Source organism: Hemicordylus capensis, chromosome 3, assembly GCF_027244095.1.
Source record: "Hemicordylus capensis ecotype Gifberg chromosome 3, rHemCap1.1.pri, whole genome shotgun sequence".
NCBI lineage: Eukaryota > Metazoa > Chordata > Lepidosauria > Squamata > Cordylidae > Hemicordylus > Hemicordylus capensis.
The window spans coordinates 115,680,576-115,705,061 of record NC_069659.1 but is presented as its reverse complement, the minus strand read 5'-3'; the positions used below and the strand labels follow the sequence as shown (position 1 = coordinate 115,705,061).

The window sequence follows — 24,486 nt, the reverse complement described above, 5'->3', positions numbered from 1 at the left end:
TTATTGTATGTTTTTAACTTTTGTAAACTGCCTTGGGGCTGTTTTTAATGAAAGGCAGTATAGAAATCCAACAATAAACAAACAAACAAACATAAAAAGATTGTGAAAACAGGATAAATTTATAGCAAGCGATGGGATTAATATTGGTAATATGACCATTACCTGATTTTATACTAAAGGGTGAGTTGGGGATTGTCTGTGCTAATGTCAGGGTTAACCTAATCCTAAACTTTGCACATGCACCAGAATTCAAACCGAGCCCCACCACTGGTTACATAGCAGCTACGCCACGATGGGGGGCGGGGGGAAGAGATAAAAGCATAATTACTCTTAAAGGGTATTCATACAACTGCACGGGTGAGGGGAAGGCTGTACCAAACTTACCTTCCCCCCAGAGTGCACTGCAGACCACGCTCCCAAGCAATCCACGCTGTGCCAAGTAGAGCGGATCTCCAGAGGCTGGGACCACATGTCCTGGCCTCGGGGAATCCCACAATGCTCAAACCTATAGGCTACAACACCTGGGCTACAACACCTGGGGCTATTTAGTTTAACTGCAGGGAGACATGATAGAGGTCTATATAATCTTGCATGGTGTGGAGAAAGTGGACAGAGAGAAATTCTTCTCCCTCTCACATAACACTAGAACCAGGGGTCATCCCATGAAATTGATTGCCAGGAAATTTATTTATTATTATTTATTTTATTTAACATATTTTTATACCGCCCAAAACGCATGTTCTCTGGGCGGTTTACAAGACAATAAAAACAAACAAAAAGATTAAAAGATTCCAACAATTACAATTTAAAACAGTATCTAATTAAAAGCTTGGGTGAACAAATGCGTCTTGACTGCCCTTTAAAAAGTTGTAAGTGATGGGGAGCCTCTTATTTCAGCAGGAAGTGTATTCCAAAGCCTCGGGGCAGCAACAGAGAGGGCCCGTCCCTGAGTAGCCACCAGATGATCTGGTGGCAACTGCTGACGAACCGAACTGATTTAGGACCAGCAAACGGAGGTACTTTTTCACATAACGCACAATCCACTTATGGAATCCTCTGCCACAAGATGTGGTGACAGCCAAGAACCTGGATGGCATTAAGAGGGGTTTGGATGACTTCATGGAGGAGAGGTCTATCAATGGCTACTAGTCAGAGTGCTATAGGCCACCTCCAGCCTCAAAGGCAGGATGCCTCTAAGTACCAGTTGCAGTAACGGCAGGAGGGAGGGCATGCCCTCAACTGCTGCCTGTAGCCTTCCAGTGGCATATGGTGGGACACTGTGTGTAACAAGATGCTGGACTAGATGGGCCTTGGGCCCGATCCAGCAGGGCTGTTCTTTATGTTCTTAACTCAGCAAGCAGCTCACACGATGCCACATAACTCACATAAGCGGTTCACACTATGCCATAGGACTGGGCCATTTATTCTGATCATATAGCTGCTAGGCGGGGTCTTCTGAAAATGTAGCCAAATGAAGCAAGGGCTGTTACTTGCCTCATAGCGATGCCTGTGCCGTTCTTCCACAAAAACTTCATCACCATAGAGCTTCCCTAAAAATAAAAAGATGAGTTGTAGAATATCATTTCTAGTAAAATCAACATTTCTGCGTGTAATCTCCTAGCAAAAATAATCTTTGCATTTCCAATCAATTATATATTAAGATTTATAATGCAGATACAGGTTAGCAATCCAAGCTAGCAGACCCACTTTCCACATCATAGATCCAAGTCATAGGCAAGGAGCTGGATGGCAATAAGCCCCCTTCCCCCTGGGGAGAGGTCAAAGGGGCTCACAACTTGCACCAAATCCCTGCCTCATAAATGGGATGAAGTTCATGTGAATCTTAGTTTTGCACATATACCCGAATAGAAGATGAGTCAAAATTTAAGATAACTTCCTTTAAAAAGAGAGGTTATACCCGTATTTACCTGAAAGGAAGAGGGCTCTGAATTTAAGATGATTCCCTGAATTCTAACATCAAAGAGCTTGGGGGGAAACTAGTCTTAGATTCAGCTAAATATTGTATATTTTTTGTTACCTACATTTCCCCACCTTTTCTGAGCTGATGCTAAAAATAACATAGTGGCTAAACAGCAATCATTTTGTAAAATGACAACTAACTATAGAACAGAGCATTTACAAGGTTTTCAGAGCAGTTCTTCCACCTTGACTAATTTTCTGTAGCTTTCCTGTTTATTTCCAACAAGCTCTGCAAAAGCAACATATGCATACTTGGTGTCTGGTTAGCATATCTGTTTGCAAAAGTTGTGTTTGCTATTTGTAAACTATTGCATTAATATAAGGCTAAAACTACCACATTACATTCACATTGGCTAGAATACATTTTCAATAATGAAAAACTGCTGTTTCACAGAACCATATGATCTACAACAACCTCAGCATGAAGACAGTGGGGCCATTCACATGGGCGGGTGGGCAGGCTGCTCATCTTCACCCCAGATGATCAGAGAAATGGTGCTGGGAGCACAGACCGCACTCCCAGACGATATGCGCTGCGCCATGCAGCATGGAACTCCAGAGGCTGGGATGACGCATTCCAGTCTCCGGATATCCCACAATGCACCGCGCCACAAGCATGGTGCACTGATGGGATCCCCCGTCAGACGGGCACTCTAGGCATCTGTCCCTGTGTCTCCTCTCGCTGTGTACAGCCCAAGGAGACGCATGATCGCAGCAGCCAGGTTAAGGGAGCATTCAGTCCCTCGGCTAAGAGCCGGGCTGGGCAGGAGCGCCGGGATCTGTATGGATCCCTGTGCTCTGTGCAAGCAGCCTAGCCCCGAGAACACCCTCAATACTTTGTTTTGAAACTGCACAGTGTTTGTTACAGTTCAGATTAGTTTTCCATTTACAGGTGCTTAGATTTATCAATCTTATTTATCAATTTTGTAGACCACCCCCCTGGGCAAGATGGACTTCCACTGGGAAGCAACTGACAAACTGTTTGCCGGGAGCTTTCGCTCCCGTTTGGTCTTACTATCTCTTATCGGTAAGATGGAGATCGGAATGCGAAAGCAGGGCTTGCCCCCCCCCCGCCCCCGGATGGGGGTGAGTCAGGGGCGATTCCAGGCTTGAAAAAGTCTGGAGGACCCCTGGATGAACTCCCGGGAGAGAGCAGGCTGAACAGAGAGAGGCTCATACCACCTGCCTGCCAAGGAACGGCCTGCCAACTACCTATTTCCCCCCCTCTTTCCTTTGAAATCTCTGAGATGACCATGGCTTTTGAGCTTGCAAGATTTTTGGCATTTATTCTGCTTTTCTCTCTGCCTTTTTTTTTAATTCTCCTGTTTCCATTATTTTTCGACCCTCCCACTGACTCTGCCAGGGGCAAACGGCATTTGAGGAGAGCTGGCTGAAGGAGAAAAGAAGCCTTATATGATTGTCGGTGAACTTTAATTAGTTCTTACTTTCACTTTGAAGAATATCTGCAAGAAGCCTTGGAAAACGTTGGATGCTCAAGTGATTATTATTATTTTTTACAGCAGCGGACTCTCAGTACTGATAAAACTCTTTTATGACTGGTAATTAAGCTCTTCACTTATTTTTTGTTCCGTACCTTCAGCAGTACTGAAATGGGGATGGAACGGAAGGTTTAAATCAGTAACAGTACTACTTTGAAATTTGGCAATAGAAGCTTTCTTTGGAAAGGGGTTTCTTAAATTTTAGTCCTTGTAATTATTACAAACTATGATGACGGAAAATGAGAGAGAAGATATAGTTTGGAATGGTTCAACATTTTTTGGACTATTTTGTTTCTCTGCTTGTTGGATGAACACACTACTGATGGAGTACAAACATCACTCAGCACTGTAAATCTTACTTAGAAGTCAGCCCTAAAGCTTAACATCTGGAAATTGGAACAATCATAAATAGAAGAACTAAGATTTTTCTCGGCTATTCAAGGGCGGGGGGGGGGGGATGTTCACTACATGTAACCTAATAACACATTTTCTGATACTGACGTTTCTCTTTGTCTAGTTCCAGCATTGTTTAGTCTCCCTGCAGAGTCTATTGGGAATGTTTGTTAAGGCTCTCTTGTTAACCCTTTGATGGTACTCCAAAGATTTGTAATATTATTTTATTTTATTTTATTTTATTTTATTTTCTGAAAATAGGTAACAGGGTTTTCTTTCCTTTTCTTTCCTCTGTAATTTCATTGCCCTTGTTATCCTTTTTAAAAATTAAATTTCTTGACTTACTTTAAGAAAAAAAAAAGTATACATCTATGCTATAACAACTGATATACAACAACGGACATATATGCCCAATCTGTTATTTTAGTTATTACTATTGTTTAGCTTATTCACTGTGAATATACTCAGTTTTATTCCCTCTTATGAAATAGCAAATCTAAGATATTGGTAACAGGGAGATCTGTGTTTAAGGGCATATAGTTGAAATTTTCAGTTGAAATTATAAGGTTGAATAAATATTACTGAAAGTAGTTTTTAAAATCTTTTTTCTGCATTGGATTCCCTGTTCTTATTTGCAAAAGTATTACAAGGACTAGGGAAATTAGTTTATATGTGTATACATTCAGTTTATTGTTATAATTACTGTTATATTTTTGTCTTGTACGTGTAATTAGTTATTTCCAACATAAAGACTTGACTTATGTATTCCCTGTTAATTTAACAGCTCTTATCAAGAATTTTATGAAGAGGGAAATCTTTATACCAAAGGGTAATGTTTTTCTCTCTTTTTCTCTATTTTTATTTTTACTTTTTTGTTTTTTCCTAATTATGGGTTAATTATCTGACTTTCAGAAGACTGAAAGTCCCAGACTTTATATTAATATTTCATAAAATCTTTGTTTTCATGGGATTAACTTTTTTCCCCTTCTTCTTTCCTCCTTTTCAAAATTCCATACTATTATTCATTTCTTCCATACATAACAGGTTTTGGATACCAGTCATGAACATTTGTCAATGCATTTTGCACTTGGGTTGCATGGGATGAAAATTCAGTTATAGCTTTGCATTTACAATATTTAAGCTTCAGGTCTTTGCTGATCAGTCTTTTCCTCTTAACAAACAACTCTCTTCTTTCCCAAGCCTAACTGGAGAGTTGGATGGGAGGTTTGAAATCCATTTTCAATTTTTTATTTGTTTTATTATAGTAAGATAGATTCATTTCTGTAGTTATTTCCTTTGTTTGTTTGTTTTTAGTGACATTCCAATAGATAATACCTTCTGAGCTTACAGATTTCAATATGATTCTTTGCATGGTTGTTTCTTTTTTTGTGTTCCCATTATTTCTGGACCTCCCACTGAGGCTGTCTATGGAGAGGAGAGCCAATATGAAGTGATTAATGTGATCTGCTTAAGATTTTGCGGTATAGTTATAGCATAGAGTTGGATACCTATTCTATCCAGCTTTGTTCTACTCTGAAAAAATTATGAAAATTACATACCTATTTTAGAGCTTTTACAAACAGCATTGAATTTATGAATTTCTCCATCTGCTACTAACAGTACTGAGATAGGTGTATGTGAATTTATAGCTTTTTACTGTTGAAGTCTGTAACAGAAGCTTTTCAATGTCCTTGTCTTACCAGAATAAGGATTTCTAGTGATACTGTTTAATTCTCTATATAGAGCTCTATCTTTATCTGAGTATTTGTCAAGCAATCTGATTATAAAGTTTGTGGAATTTCAAACTTGGAAAGTGCCTGCCTTTAACTTGTGTGGTGCTTAAAAAAACACCTGAATATTACACAGTTTTGCTGTTCTGTGGCTAGTTGCAACTTCCACCTTCTTCCTGATCAGGCTGGTGGATCCAAGCCTATTGTAAGTTGCTGGATTATTTCAGATTGTTTGGGTCCCCTAGGATTTCCCATTGCAGCCATCTCCCTTTAAGGCAAAAGCTGTTTGGAGAGAAAAAACCCATCCCTGAATTTCTTGGAGGCAGCAGCCTGTAGTGAGGTGTGCAGAGGTGGCAGAGCATTTGCTAAAGAGAGCTTTCACTGCTTAGCTCTATGGAGGCATGCCCAGCACACACATGGATGTGCTGCATTTCCTTGGGAAGCCGACTGGCACATATGTGCCACATGTGTGGTTGTATGTGTGTGTGTGTGTGTGTGTGTGTGTGCGCATGTGTGTGTTGCTTACAACCTCTTTCTCCTGCAAGTGTCTGAACTTGTATTTTTGAGCTGATATTATCGTAAAGTTATCTGAAAGATGGGTGTCGGATGTTTGGACAGGGGCACAATTTCAGTGCTTGCCCTAGGCGCTATTTTCCCTAGATACGCCTCTGCCTCGGACTGAGTTCACAGCATCTATCTGATGTGCATAGAGTGCCCGTCTGATGGGGGAATCCCCAATGCAATGCACATACTGCATTGTGGAATATCCAGAAGCCGGAACAACCAAGTTCCAACCACGTATCTCTACACCCTGCTCCGTGCCTCACAGAGCTGCATGGAGGGGTGTGTGGGAAGCACACCAAGCTAGAATTGAAAGATTAGAGCAAATATGTAATATTTCAGCAATAAAAAAAAATGTAGTCAGATTATGCTTGGCTCCTCAGTGACTTAGAACATGAAGGCTGAATTACTGTAACATGCTCTATGTGGGGCTGCCCTTGAAGAACATTTGGAAACTGCAGCTAGTCACTGGTGGATTAGCACATAGGCAGAGGAGGCATCTGCCTATGGCAGCAAAATTTGAGGAGCGGCGAGGAGCGGCGAGGAGCAGCGGCTCCTCAAATGTTGCCATGCCTGAAAGTCTCCCTCCTGCCTCCTTTGTTTTTTTTAAGCAGTGGCAGCAGTATTAGCTGTGGGAAGGGAGGGGTTGGAGGAATGTCCCCTCCTTTACTTTACTTTTATTTTTAAAGGCAGGGCAGTGGCGGCAGTAGCTGCTGTGGGGAGGGGGAGTGACACCGAAAGTTCTTCCTTTTTGTTGCCTAAAAGACCGCCGCCGCTGCCAGGCCAGCAGCGGGATGGGATGGTGTGCCGCGAAGGCTGGCTTCAGGAAGGGGAGGCAAGGAGGGAAGAGTTCCCCACTTTTTACCTTTAAAAGCCCACCACTCACAGCGGCAAGCTTAGCTAAGCTCCTTCCGTCTTCTGAGTGAATGCACTCAGGCTGAGGCTCCACCTCCAGCTCTGCTATAGACTGCAGCAGAGCTATAAAGTCTATACCTCTGCTGCAGTCTCTGTGCACTGGCTTTTAAAGGTAAAAGGGGGGGACTCTCCCCTCCTCATCCCTTCTGAAGCCAGCCTCCACCGCGCCCCATCCCATCCTGCCGCCAGCAGTAGCAGTATTTTAGGCAACAAAAAGGGAAAACTTTCCCATCACCTGGTCACTCCCCCTCCCCGCAGCAGCTACTGCCACCTCTGCCCTGCCTTTAAAAATAAAACTAAAGGAGGGGGGCTTTCCCTTTGTCCACTCCCCACAGTACTTTTTTTTTTTTAAGGGTGTCAAAAGTATTTTTGCCAGTAGTCGGCAAAAAGGTTAATCTGCCCCTGCAGCTAGTGCAAAATGCGGCAGCTAGGATTTTATCCAGAGCTATCTGCTGGGATCATATTACACCCATTTTGAAAGATCTACATTGGCTGCCAATTTGTTTTGGGGTCCAACTGAAGGAGCTGGCTTTGACCTTTAAAGCCCTTAACGGTTTGGGCCCTGGAAAACTGAGAGACCGCCTGCTCCCAAGGTTTTCTGCCCGCTTGACCAGGTCATCAGAGGGGGCTCTGCTCTGTATGCTGACAATGAAGGAGGCTCAACTGTCATACACAGGGCCTTCTCAGTTACTGCCCCCAGACTTTGGAATGCTCTCCTGGTGGGCATGTCTCCATCAGTTTTTCGAAAGCAAGTGAAATATTGGCTTTTAAATCAGGCTTTTATATGAGTGTTGTTTTTGTTGCTGCTGCTCTGGGTTCTATGGTCTGCTTGTGGTGTATGTTTTTAAACTTGTAGTTAGATTTGTATTTTTAAATTACAATTTAATATATGAATTGTTTTAAATGTTTAATAGTTTGATATTGTTTTAAATGTTTTGTAAACTGACTTGAGATTGCTTTAATGAAAGGCTATATAAAAACCTAACAAAAAATAAATAAAATAAAAGTACAGGGCAAAACAAAAGAGGCCAGTTTGAAAAGAAGATTAGAGAGGGATGTGTTTTGGACTACTGGAAAAGTGTTAGAAAATCTAATCTTGTTAATCATTTCTTTCGCTCTTGTTTTTATTCAAACTGTGTAAAGCCTGTGTAAAGCTACTGGAGAGAAATATATATTTAAAGAACAGTCATGTAGTTTCAAGCGGGTGATGGGCTAGCAAAACACACTAAAAAATTCCATATTTCATATTAAAGCTCATTTTAAACAGCTGAACCTTACAGCTGGAGATATATGATACATTCTCCACAGATTATTTGAAGTTGCACAAGTCAAACCACTTACAGCCTTGTATTCATTTGCTGCTGATGTTTATTTCAACATACCATTTCTAGATATGAACTCAAAAGCCCCACTTCTGCATTTCTACCACTATATATGCTTAAATCAGCAAATTAGACTGAAAAAAGGAAAAACATACTTTTAGAAAGCACATGGGGTACAGCTTAAAAAGCAATTCGCAGGTGAGGAAATTAACTAAACAGCCTATATAGCAGACATAGCAAACAGATGAGAATGTAATTATAACATCTTTCAGTTTCGTGGCCTCTCACAAATTAACACAATTTAATACAAATCAACAGCATAGTTGTAAAAGAAACATTCAGCAAGCACATTACCTGCCAAAAGCACATGCAATACTGTCTTTAGAGAGAGATCGGAACCAAGAATTAGTAAGTGACAATGCATTCTGCTGTGTAACTTAAAAAAAATGCTTTTGGGGCCTTCTGGATGACTAAATAATCAGTTAGGACAGTAGCATTATCACCCAGTGAATACTACTAGCCTTTTTGCACAGCATCTGGAATGGTGGGAAAGATCTACTGGAAAACATCAGTCCTATAGGCCATGAGGCAAACTGGAAAAAAGTGCTTGGAAAATGAAATTTCATGGCAATCTCCTAAGAACTACATAATTGTCATGTTTTCATAAGCTTTGTGTATACCAATTTTCTTTAATGCTGGCAAATAAGGTTTTCCTATGAAAGAACACACAATTGTTCTTAAAGAAATTATTCTAAAATGTCCATGCATTTATTCTCTAGCTACTTACTTCTTGTGGTTCTGTTAATTCTATCTGAGATTGCATTTGCTTTTTCAGCTACTGTATTACATTGCTGGCTCAAGTTCAACTTCTGGAAACTAAGATCCCACTGCCGCTACAAATATCTATACAGTATACCACTTAGCAAAATTTCTCAAAGAGGTTTACACAGGAAAATATAAATAATCCTTTTCATGTGAACTCTAGCCAAGTCAGGTTTTCCCCATTCTATACTTGTGCATTTGACTTTTCTTTACCCTTTATCTCTGCTGAACTTCATCTTGTTGACCTTAACCCAAAGTTTCAGCCTGTCCAGATCATTTTGAGTCTTTGTTCTGTCTTCTAGGATGTTAGATATTCCCTCTGAGCTGTGTGTCATCCGCAGGTTTGATAAGCATCCCTTCTACTCCCTCATCTAAGTAAAGCCATGAAGCAAATAAACTCCAATGAGAAGGTACTATCTTTTAGATGATCAAGGGCCAGTTGTGACGAGATGTGTTCGGTTTTCTTTAATGATCAATACATTATCCCTTAAACCCTTTTAATAGATTGTTATGGCATCCTCACTCACTCTGGAAACTGCCTCCTTGTCAGACTATGCTGATTTCTAGCAATTTCTACAACTACAATTTTAATAGTAATCATAATGATTTATTAATGGAAAACACTGAATTAAACCATAATGACATTCTACTACACATAGTATGCATTTGAATATGATAGGCATTGTGTGTGTGTGCGTGTGTTTCTTTTTAATCAGAAAAGCAAATGAATCTGTCAAAGGACTTAAAACTTACTTAAGACAGAGTCCTCAGTTTTAAAGATAGTTTTCCTTTTCCCCAGTCTCATTGTTCCTCCCATGTCTCCAGGATTGTGTTCAGGCATATCAATGACCTTAACAAAGAAAAATATTTACTGCATTTGCATTATTTATACTTTGAACAAAACAAGATGCTCAATCACCAAGACATATGTCTATACATCTATCCATGTTTGTAGTACACGATCATGGTATTTAACAAGAAAAGGCTCAGCCCAAACTGTGATGCTACCACAGAAATCAAGACATTTTGAGGGACATGGAAGACTTCTAACACTAGTTCTATCCCATAAGCTTATTTATGCAACACTTGCTGACAGGGTGCAGCTGTTTAAATTGAATCTGAATTAGCTACATTTCAACTCCATAATATTTTAAGCGTTTTGTAATATAATGGTGCTTCTCAACTGAGATTCCAGTCTATCATAACTAGAGAGCATGGGGTTAACTTACTCAATCTCACACTCAAATGTTTGTGCACCTTTACACGTTACCACTGGAATTTGGTGTTATATGAACTGTTATTGTTCAATTTCTTCATTTCCCCCCTCCTGATTTGTTACCACGAGGGTCTGTTCAGGGGCTCCCATGAGGAGCACTCTTCTATATTTGGAACTACAAGCCTGTAGTTGCCACTGTTTGGATTTCACAGGACCATGAGATCGCCACTTTGTTCCGCCTGCAGCTAACTCAAAGGACATGTCACTTTGGCAAGCAGCTTGGGAGAAGGAACCCTTAGGTCAAGTTCAAAGCACAAAGACTGCAAGAGGGCATCCCCACACAAGGTTGTCCCCTGATTACTCAACAGGTGGGAAGCTGAAGTAGGCGAGATTTAATTAAGAGCTATTCTTTAAAGAATAAGCCAAGTATTCTCCCTATGTTGGCAGAGCGAATTAAGTCAAGATAACACCTCCTCAGGAAGGAGTGATAAGACAGCAACAGGTCATCTCCTTTTGCTAACGAACATGTAAAGGACTAGCTCAAGGCACTGGAAGTCTGCTTGTTTGACTTTAGTTACTCACAGATATTCTGACAGACATGAGAGATAAAGAGACAGAAGAGGCCAAATGATATGATCCTTTGGACTCTCCCCACATGGGTCTTTTCAGACCTTCCCTAGCCTTTTGTCCAAGAAGTTTACTCTTCGCTTTTGAATAGCACAATGGCTTGTCCTGTGTTTTGTCCCAATTGTCTGCCTTTGCAAGGTGCTTTTAGCATAACACCCTCAGGCCAGAATTTGCCTATAACTGGTGAAGACAATATCAATCAGTATGTCTTCTGGGTCACCAGCACTGTCTGCGTACCTCAGAACCACCATTCTCCCCCCCGCCCAACGTCTTTGCATTGGCAAGTCCATCTTGCCCTGCCTTGACCTACACCTCCACACCGGCATTTCCTAATCTGGTCTGCCAGCACTCGTGGCTGTGAGGTCCCATTCATTTTTGGATTTATTTTTGGCTCCTGGACCCCTGCCAGGCCTCTGATTCCCTGTTGCTGCCTTCTTCTCTTCTCCTGCCCCGGAGAAGAGGAGCCTATTGGTAAAGACTGAGCTGCAAGGTTTTGATGCATTTCTCTTGGAAGGAGTGAGGTAGTATATAACCCCTATCCCTAAACTCTACTTACCTTTTCCCTCATTTCTCCTAAAATCCAAATCTGTTTGTTTCTAATTTGTTTGTAATTTGTTTCTAATCAAACCTAATTTGACAACTCAAGCCAAATTAACTCCTCGTGAGCTGTAACCGAGTCTTTGTAACTTGGTTTATCACTAGTTAAATATTGTTGCTTAATAACCATTGTCTTTCTCTTTTCTGTACCCCTAAACCCTCAAATAAAATCTTACTTTGATTTTGAACTTTAACCTCTCCATTCAATTCTTTCCATGACCGAATCTTTGAACACATTTATTATGAAGGTGGACTGCTCCATTTAAAATAGCTAATCCCCCCCCCCAATCCTATAAAGTAGCTTGGGATCCTGCCAAGTTCCTGGGAGAAGTTCCATTAACAGTCTTTCTTCATTATATATTATGTTCATCTATCTTATAAACATATATGAATTGTCGATGTAGTGCTGGAAGATGGTCCCCTCAGATCTGATGGTACTCAACAAGCTACTGAGGAAGAGCTGAGGATCTCTCAGAGTACTGATGGTGTTTATGATGCAGTTAGATTAAAGCCTTTTGGACATCTGGCGGCTGATGTTGCCAGGCGGGAAAAGAAAATCCGAAGCTGCAAAGACAGAATTACAATGGGAAGGTGGAACGTAGGAAGCATGAATATGGGAAAGCTCGACACAGTGAAAGATGAAATGAATTGACTACAGATTGACATCCTGGGCATCAGTGAATTAAAATGGACTGGAATAGGACATTTTCAGCCAGAAAATCATACTGTTTACTACTCAGGACACGAAAAACAAAGAAGGAATGGTGTCACTTTCATAGTCAGAAAGGATATAACAATGACAGTACTTGGGTACAATTTATTTATTTGATTTGATTTCTATACCGCCCTTCCAAAAATGGCTCAAGGAGGTTTATTATTATTATTTATTATTATTATTATTATTATTATTATTATTAATTTTATTTCTATACCGCCCTTCCAAAAATGGCTCAGGGCGGTTTACACAGAGAAATAATAAATAAATAAGATGGCTCCCTGTCCCCAAAGGGCTCACATTCTAAAAAACACAAGACAGACACCAGCAACAGTCACTTGAGGTACTGTGCTGGGGGTGGATAGGGCCAGTTACTCTCTCCCTGCTAAATAAAGAGAATCACCACAGTAAAAGGTGCCTCTTTGCCCAGTTAGCAGGGGCAATTTGCCCAGTTAGCAGGGTTTACACAGAGAAATAATAAATAAATAAGATGGATCCCTGTCCCCAAAGAGCTCACAATCTAAAAAGAAACACAAGCTAGACATCAGCAACAGTCATTGGAGGTACTGTGCTGGGGGTGGATAGGACCAATTACTCTCCCCCTGCTAAATAAAAAAGAATCACTACATTAAAAAGTGCCCTTTGCTAAGTTAGCAGGGGTTAATTGCGGTTAGTGACTGACTAATATCAATTGAACAATGTGGTCAGTGACCGACTAATATCAATTAGATTTCGTGGACAACCATTTAACATGTCAGTTTTTCTAGTCTATGCCCCAACGACCGATGAAGAAGAGGAAGTTGATGAGTTTTATGCTCAAGTTCAGTCTGAAATTGACAGAACATGCAAGCAAGATGTGCTGGTGGTGGTTGGAGACTGGAATGCCAAAGTTGGGAATGGTAACAGGAAAACATGGCCTGTATGGCCTAGGAAACAGAAATGAAGCAGGAGAACAACTTATTAGTTTCTGCCAAGCACATGACCTCTTCATTGCTAACACATTCTTCAGACAACCAAAGAGGCACCTATAAACATGGACATCACCAGATGGAATACAAAGAAATCAAACTGATTACATTATTGGTGCAAGGAGGTGGAAGAGCTCAGTTATAACAGCAAAAATATGGTTGGGGGCCGATTGTGGAACAGATAACGAACTTCTCATGTGTAAGTTCAAAGTCAAGCTAAAGTGAGGAGGGGGGAAGCTATCCAGCTTCCACAATATGGTTTTGAGAATGTAACCACCATTTTCAAGGAGAACATCAGGAACTGCTTTGAAGTTCTGAACTTCATTGATAGGGAACCAGAGGAACTGTGGAATGAAATCAAAGAAGTTGTTAAGGACAAATGTGAAAAGAGACTGCCAAAGACCAAGAAACAGAAGAAAGCAAAATGTATGTCAGAACAAACGGTGGAAATTGCCAAGAAGAAGAGAGAAGCCAAAGTTAAGAAAGATAAAGACCTCACAAAGGAACTTAATAGGGAATTTCAGAAAGCAGTTAGAAGACACAAGGAGCAGTACTACAATGACATCTGTAAAGACCTTGAGGATGGAAATAGACATGGAAAAACAAGGAAAGTTTTCCAAAAGTTCTTTTAACTCAGAGGGAGGTTCCAACCTTGAATTTTTATGTTAAGGGATGCCAGATAGTAACTGATTCAGAGAAGATCAAACAGAGATGGAAGGAGTATACTGAAAATCTGTACAGCAGAGACGTCAACATCCAAGATACTCTAGAAGATATTCCCTACATGCAAGAACCTCTAGTATGGGAAGATGAAGTTAGATCAGCACTCCAGTAATTACCAAGTCGGAAGGCTACAGGAACGGATGGAATAGCTACAGAAATATGGCAGGCAACAGAAGAAGAATCAGTCAAGGCTCTAACCAAACTATGTCAGCAAATTTGGAGAATGACACAGTGGCCAACAGACTGGAAGAGATCAGTCTACAGACCCATACCAAAGAAAGGAGACTTAACAGGAAGCCTGCTTGTGGTTTCCAGTGGCATCTGGTGGGTCACTGTGTGAAACAGGATGCTGGACTAGATGGGCCTTGGGCCTGATCCAGCAGGGCTGTTCTTATGTTCTAACAGATTGTGCAAAACATCGCACAATATCCTTAATTTCCTATGCTAGCAAAATAATGCTTAGGATCATCCAGTGCAGATTAGAGCCAGCCCTACATGAAAAGGGAAATCCTGGATGTTCAAACTGGTTTCAGAAAAGGCAAGGAACAAGAGACATAATTGTGATGCATGTGGGATAATTAAGAAAGCCAAAGAATACCAAAAAGAAGGCAATATGTGCTTTATTGACTACAGAAAAGCCTTCAATTGTGTCAACCATGTCAAGTGTGGTATATCCTGAGGAAAATGGGTGTCCCAGAACATCTCATTGTTCTCATGATAAACCTATACACAGGACAGGAAGCTACAGTCAAGACGGAACATGGTGAAACGGACTGGTTCCCGATCGGCAAAGGAGAAAGACAAGGCTGTATACTTTCTCCTTACTCATTCCATTTATATGCTGAACATATACTGAGAGAAACTGGACTAGAAGAAGATGAGTGCAGTTTTAAAGTTGGAGGAAGAAATATCAATAACCTGCACTATGCTGATTATATCACTCTGATAGCTGAGAATGCAGATGATCTGCAAGCTCTAGTAATGAAAGTCAAGGATCACAGTGAAAAAATGGGACTACAACGAAATGTCAAGAAGACTAAACTAACGACAACGGGTACAGCAACCAGCCTCAGAATTGATAATGAAGACATTGAAATGGTGGATAGCTTATGCCCTTTAGGATCCACTATCAACAGTAAAGGATCCAGCGGTCAAGAAATACGCCGCAGACTAGCAATTGGTAGGGTTGCAATGAAGGCCTTGGAAAAGATATTTAGATGCCGTGATGTGTCTGTACCTACAAATATTAGAATCATTTGGACAATGGTTTTTCCTGTGATACGCTATGGAAGCAAAAGCTGGACTTTGAAGAAGCAAGATAGAGAAAGTACTGATGCATTTGAAATTTGGCATTGGAAAAAACAGCCAGGAAAAGTAAGGAATGGATCATAGAACAAATCAATCCAGAATTTTCAATCGAGGCACAAATGACCAGGCTCAAACTATCATACTTTGGACACATTATGTGAAGACCCAGCTCCCTTAATGCTGGGGAAAGTTGAAGGAAAGAGAAGATGACCAGTAGCAAGCTGGATGGACTCAATTACGACAGCAATGAATGCACCAATGAGAGACCTTAAAGGCTGAGTTGAAGACAGATAATCCCTGAGAGAAACTATCTATGTGGTCGCTAAAAGTTGACACCGACTTGATGGCACTTAATCAATCAATACACAGGCAAAATTTTGGAAGTGAAAATGAAGTTCAATTGTTTAAGACAATTTCCCCCACTGGGATAAATTTATGCTCAAAAGAAAACAGAGCGTGGAAATATTCATAAAGACTCCTTTGAAGATGACACATCCTAAAGACTACACCATATGAGTGGCCTCTAGACTACTTGGGATGACCTGTAAAACGGGGGATGTTTTTTCTCTATTATCAAATAGAATCTAATAGGCTTTTGAAGGAGGCACGAGATTATGGACAAGTTTAGGTAATGCTCCCCATCAGTGAACAATGCTTAAGTGATAGAGAGCAAGACACAGCATTACGTATGCTTTTGCTCCAAACCTTGATTTTCTAGCTCACAGCATCCCTATTTTTCCTTTGCTAGTCTTAAAAATGGCTAAGGCTCATTTGAGCATAGACCTTAACCATGGTTAACACTAATGATTATTCAACTTTAACCAGGATTGAGAACAAGCTTCAAATCCTGGCTACAGTTAAACCCTGGTTAAGTTCACTGCCAACACAAATCATTGGTAAGTCTGGCAAGGAAAGGGCAGTAGAAATTTGTTCCGGTGGTAGGTGCATGATCCTGCACCCTGATCTTATACTGTAACGATGGCTAGGGGGTTGGGATCATTGGGAGGCTGTTCTAACATGCAGCCTAATCTGGGCTAGGGACACATAAGAACCATAAGGATTGTGCCTGAACCTGGTGGTGCAGCAGCACCTAGCTCTGCTGTTTACCCCGGCTGTTAGCCAAGGTGAAGGGAGCGACCGCTCGCATACCCCGGGCTAACTGCTCATGTGTTCACTGGGACTATGTTTAGCCCCAGCAGACACATAAATGGGCACCTAGCACACCCGTCTCTTGGGGGAATCGCCCAATGCAATGCGTGTGTTTTATGTTGCATTGTGGGGTTCATGGAGGCTTGAACAAGTCCTGGCTCCATAGTCTTCCATCCTGCTCCCTACTTCACGGAGTGGAGCATGCTCCCACCACCAAGCCTTCAATCTTCTGTGGGGAAAGTAAGCTTTTTGGAGCCTTCCCCATCCACCCCACCCCATCCCCACCCCCCACCAACCCACTCTCAGCGATCATAAGAATCACCCCTAGGTGTGCAGCAGCTTTAACAATTGGGCAATGAAGTTCCTAAGCACTGGGTTTGAAGAATATGTGGGGTGTCTGCAAACAGCATATGAACATGAGGGGGAGGGACCCCCAATACAGTGTGCTTTTAAGACTTTGTTTTGTTTTGCTTTGCAGACCATTTGCACAATATGTTTGTGGAGAAACAATGTTTCCAGAAGGCTGCAGAAAGCCCAATATGCATAGTATAGGTGTTTACAGGAACAAAATATTTTCTATTAAGGAAATACCGGTATGTGGTTTCTAAATATATCCTTTTAAAGTCGTGGTTACATTTGGAAGGTCACAGAAAATACCTGAATCAAATGTATATTGAAAAAGTTCCTTTTGCTAGAAATCTTGATGATAATAATTAATTAGGAATTTTGACAGATAGGATAGAAGCATAAACAAACCTAAACTAATCATTACTATTGTTAATAAAACCCAACAATACAAACATTTCATAATCAGGTTGTCATTGCTGCTTTGAATGCTGCCCCTAAACCAGTAATCCTAAAGCTATCTTGAATATTCCAGGGGTCTTGGATTTGAGGAGAAAGGAAGGAAAGTCTAAATTAAATGTAACCTCTTCTGCTTATTTATCTATATATATAATTCTCCTGGGTGTGCCAGGGAAAAATGCGTCCCGGCAGCCCAGCTGATTGGCTGGGCTGCGGGGGCGCCTGATTGGCTGGCGCACCCAGGAGAACAGCGGCAGCGGCCATGGCCGGGGAGCCAGGCGGGCCCGGCCAGGGAGGCGAGGCGGTGGGCCTGGCTGGGCCCGGCCGGGGAGGCGAGGCGGCGGGCCAGGCCGCGCCGCAGGCCGCGGAGGCGAGGCGGCGGGCCAGGCCGCGCCGCAGGCCGGGGAGGCGAGGCGGCGGGCCAGGCCGTGCCGCAGGCCGGGGAGGCGAGGCGGCGGGCCAGGCTGCGCCGCGGGCCAGGCAGTGGCGGCAGGCCAGGCAGCGGCAGGCCCCAGCCCGGCCGCAGATGTGAGGCGGCGGGGGCGACCCGGCCGCGGCACTCGGCCCAGCTGCGGTACTCGGCGGCGGGCCAGACGGCGGCGGGCCGCAGCCTGCCCAACAGCGCGGTAGTGGTGGTGCGGCAGGGTGGGGGTGGCCCGGCCATGGTGGCGGCGGCACTCGGGTCAGCTAGTATTATTTAAAACTCTAGTAACTCTTACATGTCTAAGCCTGCAAAGGAATGAGCTGAAATTTATCCTATTTTCAAATTTGGTTTATAACTGGCACTTGCAACTCATTTTACATTTGAACTTCATTGCTTCATTACATAGTGCCATGCTGTTTTAAGGGAGCACATCTTTGGCTTCATAATATCACATCATATTATTTATAGAAATTGGTTGACATCCTAACTCTGCGCTTGAACAAGGACACTGTACTAGTACAAGGCTGTTTCACTAGCTAGCAGCGCTAAGTCTGTTGCTTGCATATTAGACTAGCATTGCACTAACTCAAACATGTTTGTGCATACACAAGGTACGCAAGCTGTGGCAACCCTCACACGTTCTGCAGGGAACTTTTGCACAATTGTACAAGAGCATATGCTCAAGCATCTCTGTGATTTCATGAAGTGTGCAATCTTTTTGTACTGGTGCAATTTTGTTTGTTAGGCAAGGACAGTGATAGGATGTCGGCTAGTATTGCCAGCTCTCTTTACAGTGACAGATCCTGGATCATCCATAACATCTCTTATGTTATGTCAATGAAGAGGCTTGATATACTACTCCCTATTTTGGGGAACCAAAAGTATTTTCTCCCCAAAAAATCACAAAAGATTTCAACTCACTGAATGGCATATTTGGGAAAGGGCTGAAAATCTAAATTAATGAAAATGTGCCTCAGTTCACATAACTGAGCAAAGAGGCACCTTTTAAAGTGGTAATTCTCTTATCTTTAGCAGGAGATGGGCAACTGTCCTTATTAAGCCAAGCACAGCATCCCTCCAGTGGCTATTGCTGGTGTCTTATCTTTCCCCCCTGCTTTTTTAAGATCATGAATCCTTTTGGGACAGGGAACCATCTAATTTATATATTATTTATTTTTCTTTGTAAACCACTTTGAGAACTTCTGTTGAAGAGTGGTATATAAATATTCATACTAGCAGTCATTGTAGTAGTTTCACTTCTTAAATCCAGCAATCAAGCTGTTAAAAGATAGTATACATGACTAGTAGTGTAAGACACTGACTAGGGATGTCCATGCTTTCCACAATGCAACAAGGAGGAATGGACACATCCACTAATAGCAATGAATCTGTTCCCATCTATCCATGCAGAAGTCTGCTATACAGATCTCCCTTGCTGGATCAGAAAAAAATAATAAATATTTATTTTGATCTGGAATAATAAATTTCCAGACATTTAAGCATTTGAACTGTATGTACAGAATGCAGTCACAGTAGCCAGCCTAACCATACTTATTTGGAAGCAAGCATTTTTGCAAATAATGTGAGTTACTACCAAGTATTAGGATTAGGATTAGGGTATGTTTCTGAAATCTTTTATTTTCAACATAGTGAGGCCTTTCTCATGATCCAGTGAGGGCTTGAGTGTGGGCGGCGGGTAAGGCAGCAGAAGCTCACCTTCCCCATAGATGATCCTCCGGGAGTTGCTAGGCGCACTAAGCATGAACCCAGATGATCCACAGTTGTCACAGGCAGCACAGAGATACAAGGGTTGGAACCCATCATCCCAGCCCCTATAAATCCCACAATGCATCATGCAAGTGTGTGAAGCCTGCTCCTGTGCCAACGCCGGCTAGGAGCAGTTGGTGCTGACACACGAGCAGCCTCCCTGGGCCAAGGGTGCACTCATGCCTTTCACCTCGGTTAGCCAGCAGGCTACCTAGGAGGGTTTGCTGCCAAGGCATCACCGGCAGCCTCACAGCTATCGGCGGTTCTCACGGCATCCAAACCCAGGCGTAGCTGTCCTAGCCCAGTCTTGGCTGCTCATGAGAACAGCCTCAGTGACAAAATGACAGGATATACTGGCTTCTCCTGCTTTGGTTTCTTCACATGATTTGCCTGACAGATTTGCTTTTCATTTGCTTTTTAATTATTCTAATGCTGCTTCAGATAAAAGCTTTGTTAAAAATGCTCTAAGGCACAGACACCTTGAGCACAAACATTTGCATTTACGTTTGCTATTGCTTTTAGCATACTATTGGTGCAGCCGCAGGTATTCCTCATCATTAGCACGTACTTGTTGGCAAAAGAAGTCTAAATATGCAGGCCCAGTACAGTCTAGTCAGTAGGCTCCATGTGATTGCCCGCAGGAGTTTGTTGGGCTGCTAATGGGCTCACAACCTGGTCAGGACTGGATGGAGACACTGAATGAATGAAATGGCACTTAGCTGCAATTTGCACCATTGTGGAGGCCTGGACAAAAAGGTAAGCACAATCATGCAAATGGAGGCTGCTCACAGACAGGACTCATGCAGAAGTGCCAGATCCCACATTCTCCCTGATGTGCAACACGGTGAGTCAGAAGCCTGCCATTGGCCCCGTGCACTCTGGCAGGAGAAGACACATGTCATTTGCCATCTGTTTTAACTAGGTCTTCATGATCTATTTAGTTATTTGCTGAATATATTCCCTGCATTACTTCATACAGAATAAGACTGTACCTATCAGCTTGCAGTATGCTATAACATTTCCGTGTGCCGTAAGACTTTGTCTGTAGTTCTGTATACTTTGATCTCAATACTATTATTAAGGCCCCTTCCCATCCCCTTAATATACCATTTATTTTGGATATGCAGTCATTAATAAATGCTTTCAGATTTTTAAAATATATAAAAAATATTTCTACCAGCTTTATGAACTGGATTGTATAGACATGCATCCAATTTGTAATACGTAATATGCATTCCTGGTACTTAATACAAAAATGAATCCATGAGGCTCTGATTTGAATTCTGATGAAAGGTTAAATTTTCTTGTTGCATTTCTAACCACAAAAGTGAGAGTTTTCCTTTGGCAGATATCCAGCTTGCATATTTTCCTACTCTTTCATACTGTATTCTTGTTGGGTTAGGCTTTTTGAAGTTCTTTTACCTTTCTAATGCAAAGACTAAATTAGAATATTGCCTTTTTAAGTGCTAGTCTATAAGATGGCCAACAAATCTACCAAAGAACTGAAAAAGATTTTCAGCAAGTATGCTTCAAAAGAGGATTACCCTAAACAGCTATCCCAAGGTGAACTAAAGAGTTAATTGCGAGAGAATTTCCAGACATACCAAAGGCAAGTCCAGAGTTGTTCTCTTTAGACAGCACTGTGTATGGAAGAGTGTGGAAATTAATAGATGTGATTACTTCATCTGTAAAGGTAACATTTGCCCAAGATTAACATTAATAGGAGGTAAGCAGAACAAGCCTGCAGAATGTTTGGATTTTAAAGGAATTTTTTTTAAAGTCTCAGGCATTTCCATTTTGTCTAACAACATTTCTCTTCACAATCACATACAATAAAAGAAAAATCTGAATTATATCTATATTTATTTTTAAATACCTCTTCACAATATTTGAGATAGCTTGCTCTGAAGCATTTGGGGAGAGCGTCATCTCTCGTTTGGATTACTGTAATGCTCTCTACCTGGGGTTGCCTTTGAAGACAACGCAGAAGCTTCTGTTGGTCCAGAATGCAGCGGCCTGCCTGTCTATGGGTGCTAGAAGATATGATAGTGTGACACCTCTTCTGTGGTCACTGCACTGGTTACCTATTTGCTTCCGGGTCCAATTCAAAGTGCTGGTTCTTACCTTTAAAACCCTTCAAGGTTTATTGCCTGTTTACCTTCAGGACTGCCTCTCCCAGCCAGTTCTGTCCAGACCTGTGAGATCTTCTCAGGTTGCCCTTCTTTCGGGCCCTGGTCTCAGAAAGGTCCGTAGTACTAGGGCCTGTGGAAGGGCTTTCTCTGTTGCCACCCCTTCGCTTTGGAATTCTCCCCCCGCCCGCATTCAGTCTGCCTCCTCCCTTTCAGCCTATAAGACCTTATTGAAGAAATTTCTTTTCTGCCAGGTGTTTGCCCTTTAAAACCATTTTTTAAAAAAATCTCAGATGCTGTTCTTGCTTTGTACACCGCCCTGAGTCTGTGGATTGGGCGGTATATTAAATCTTTAAAACAAACAAACAAACAAACAAGTAAAATGATGGGTACAATCTACAGACAACTTTTCCTTCACTATTGAAATGAATATCAGTTATGCAAGAGCATCACTTCAAAATTAGATGAAATGCCTACTATTTAAGCTAAAAACAATAATTTGATGGTGGGAGAGGGAAGAGATGAGAAGAGACGCATTACAAAGGGTAGCACTATACATTTTTTACTTTGGTTTGATTACAAGGAAGCCAGCGTCGTGTAGTGGTTAGAGTGCTGGACTAGGACCAGGGAGACCCGAGTTCAAATCCTCATTCAGCTGTGATACTTGCTGGGTGACTCTGGGCCAGTCACTTCTCTCTCAGCCTAACCTACTTCACAGGGTTGTTGTGAGGAGAAACTTAAGCATGTAGTACAACACTCCGGGCTCCTTGGAGGAAGAGTGGGATATAACATGTAAAAATAATAAATAAATAATAATACAATCAACTCTCCAGGGGCATAACTATAATAGGGCAAGGGGTGCCAGTTGTCTGGGGGCCCACTGCCTTGGAGGGCCCCCAGAGGCAAGTTACATGACTGACTCTCCCAGCCACGCACCCATCCGGGCTTCCTTCAGTTGTATTCATCCTCCGAAATTGATGTGAGTGTTAAGACCTGGAGCTACCCAAACAGCATGTCTTTCTCTAGTAGCATTAAATGACTTGAATGTACACAATTTACAAAACCTTAAAAATAATAATTTAGGATGAGCTGAGCTTCAGTGAGGGTGGGGGCATTTTAAAATCTTGTCTCTGGTCCTACTCCAACCTTGCTACGCCCCTGCAACTCCCATAACAGTGCAGCATGTTATATTAAAAGTTGTATTAAATAGGAGCCTTTAGGGAAAAGGAAAGGAAGGGGAAAGTACATGCCTATTATCTAAGTAACAAAATAATAGAAGTAATAGAAAATGGAAACACTAAAGTTAATGTTGTGGTTTAAGTTTGTGGCCCGTACACATTCAGTCTTTATCAGATACAGGCTCACTTTTATTGAAGAGTACAGATTTTATAACTTTTAAGAGGTAATTGTAGAAGACAAAATGTAGCAAATTCATACTTTCTGCTGCTCTTTCAAGCTGCACAGAAGCTTTAGTTCATGGTAAACTAGCTCACTGGGATTTTATCTTAGAACACATTCCTGTTTTATTCTTCAGCAATTTTTAACTATATCCATGTTTGTCAAACTTTATGAGAGCACCCCCTCAACTGGCTAGGTATTCTACTCACCAATCTAGAAATCTCATTCTTTGCACCATTTAACACCCAGCTCCTTGCACTGCTTCTTCCTAACTACCCAGTGTTTACAATCCCTTTGTGCCACCTTCTCCCTGCCCTGTCCCTTCACAAAACAACAGTTCTTCATCCATATGTCATTTCTTCCTACTGGTTCCTCGTACATCCTCTCCTCCTTGCACCAAATCATCTCCAAGCTGAGGCAAGTGGGCCTGGAGCAACCCTAGTCCCATTTAGTTAGCTAGTCATTCATTCAAATGTTATCCTACTTTTCATCAGAAAGATCCCTAGGTGGCCAACACACAAGATAATACACACACAATAAAAACAGTAGACTACAATAAAACCACAGTAAGAGCAATATGCCAGTAAAATCGTCAGAAAATATAAGCAGAAGTCAACACCAGGCCACCCTCACCCATCAGTTGCCAAAGGCCAGCAAAACAAGTAAGTCTTCAGCGTTTGATTAAACATTAGAATAAATGGGGCATCAGTTCCAACTTTCAGCAGTCCCAGTTGGGATGAAACATATATAGATCATACTCCACTACCTGTAATTGTATAGACTGTACCCCTGCTACTGATCATTGTATTCCCCCCTCTTGCTGGATTAAGATGACTATCTGTATCCTTAAGTACTATCACCAACTTATCACGGGGAGGAGAGAGGGGGGAATACAGAAAAACTTTGTTATACATGGACTCTATATTCACATATTTGCGGTTTCGCATATATGTGGGTGTCTAATTGACACCTGGTTTCATTATCCACGTATATGAAAGGATTAAAATCCATGTATTCGTGGTTCCTAGAGGGCTGGGAGTGACCGCGGAGGTCATTTCCGACTGCCATTTTGCCAGGAGGGGTCATTTTGTGGCTCATTTCTTTTTTTAAAAAAGCATTTTTCCATGTTTTTCATGGGGGAAATGGTTAAATTGGGGCAGGGTGGGGCACATTCCTGGACACCTGCAGAACACAATAGGGGACTTTTTTGCAGTTCTTTTCAAGCTTCCAGGAACTTGACCCCACCCCAACTCCATCCCATAGAGTCAATGCCTCAGTATTTGTGATTTCAGCATCCGCGGTCCCCAATGTGGAATGGAACCCCTGCAGATACTGAGGTTTGCTTGTATAACCTTTCACATATGTTATATCCCAAACCGTTTATACATGTTCTTATTATTTACCAAGCACTTATGCACCATTTACTTCAAGATAATGGA

General features: G+C 41.8%; 1 protein-coding gene across 9 annotated transcripts in view; it reads right to left on the bottom strand.

Annotated features, from left to right (window-relative positions):
- The window catches only part of CTPS2 (CTP synthase 2), a 161,934-nt gene that overhangs the window by 17,687 nt on the left and 119,761 nt on the right, over positions 1 to 24,486 (bottom strand). For 7 of the 9 annotated variants that reach the window (XR_008319739.1, XM_053310850.1, XM_053310849.1 and 4 more), the window contains 2 exons: positions 9,976 to 10,072; positions 1,495 to 1,550 (listed from right to left, as the gene is read on the bottom strand). Coding sequence is in view for 8 of the 9 variants with exons in the window: in XM_053310850.1 (XP_053166825.1) it covers positions 1,495 to 1,550; positions 9,976 to 10,072 (153 nt within the window). In the remaining variant the exon portion in view is untranslated. Of the gene's footprint in view, positions 1 to 1,494; positions 1,551 to 9,975; positions 10,073 to 11,911; positions 12,227 to 24,486 lie in introns of those variants that run through there. The other 2 variants (XM_053310854.1, XM_053310855.1) reach the window with 2 other exon arrangements.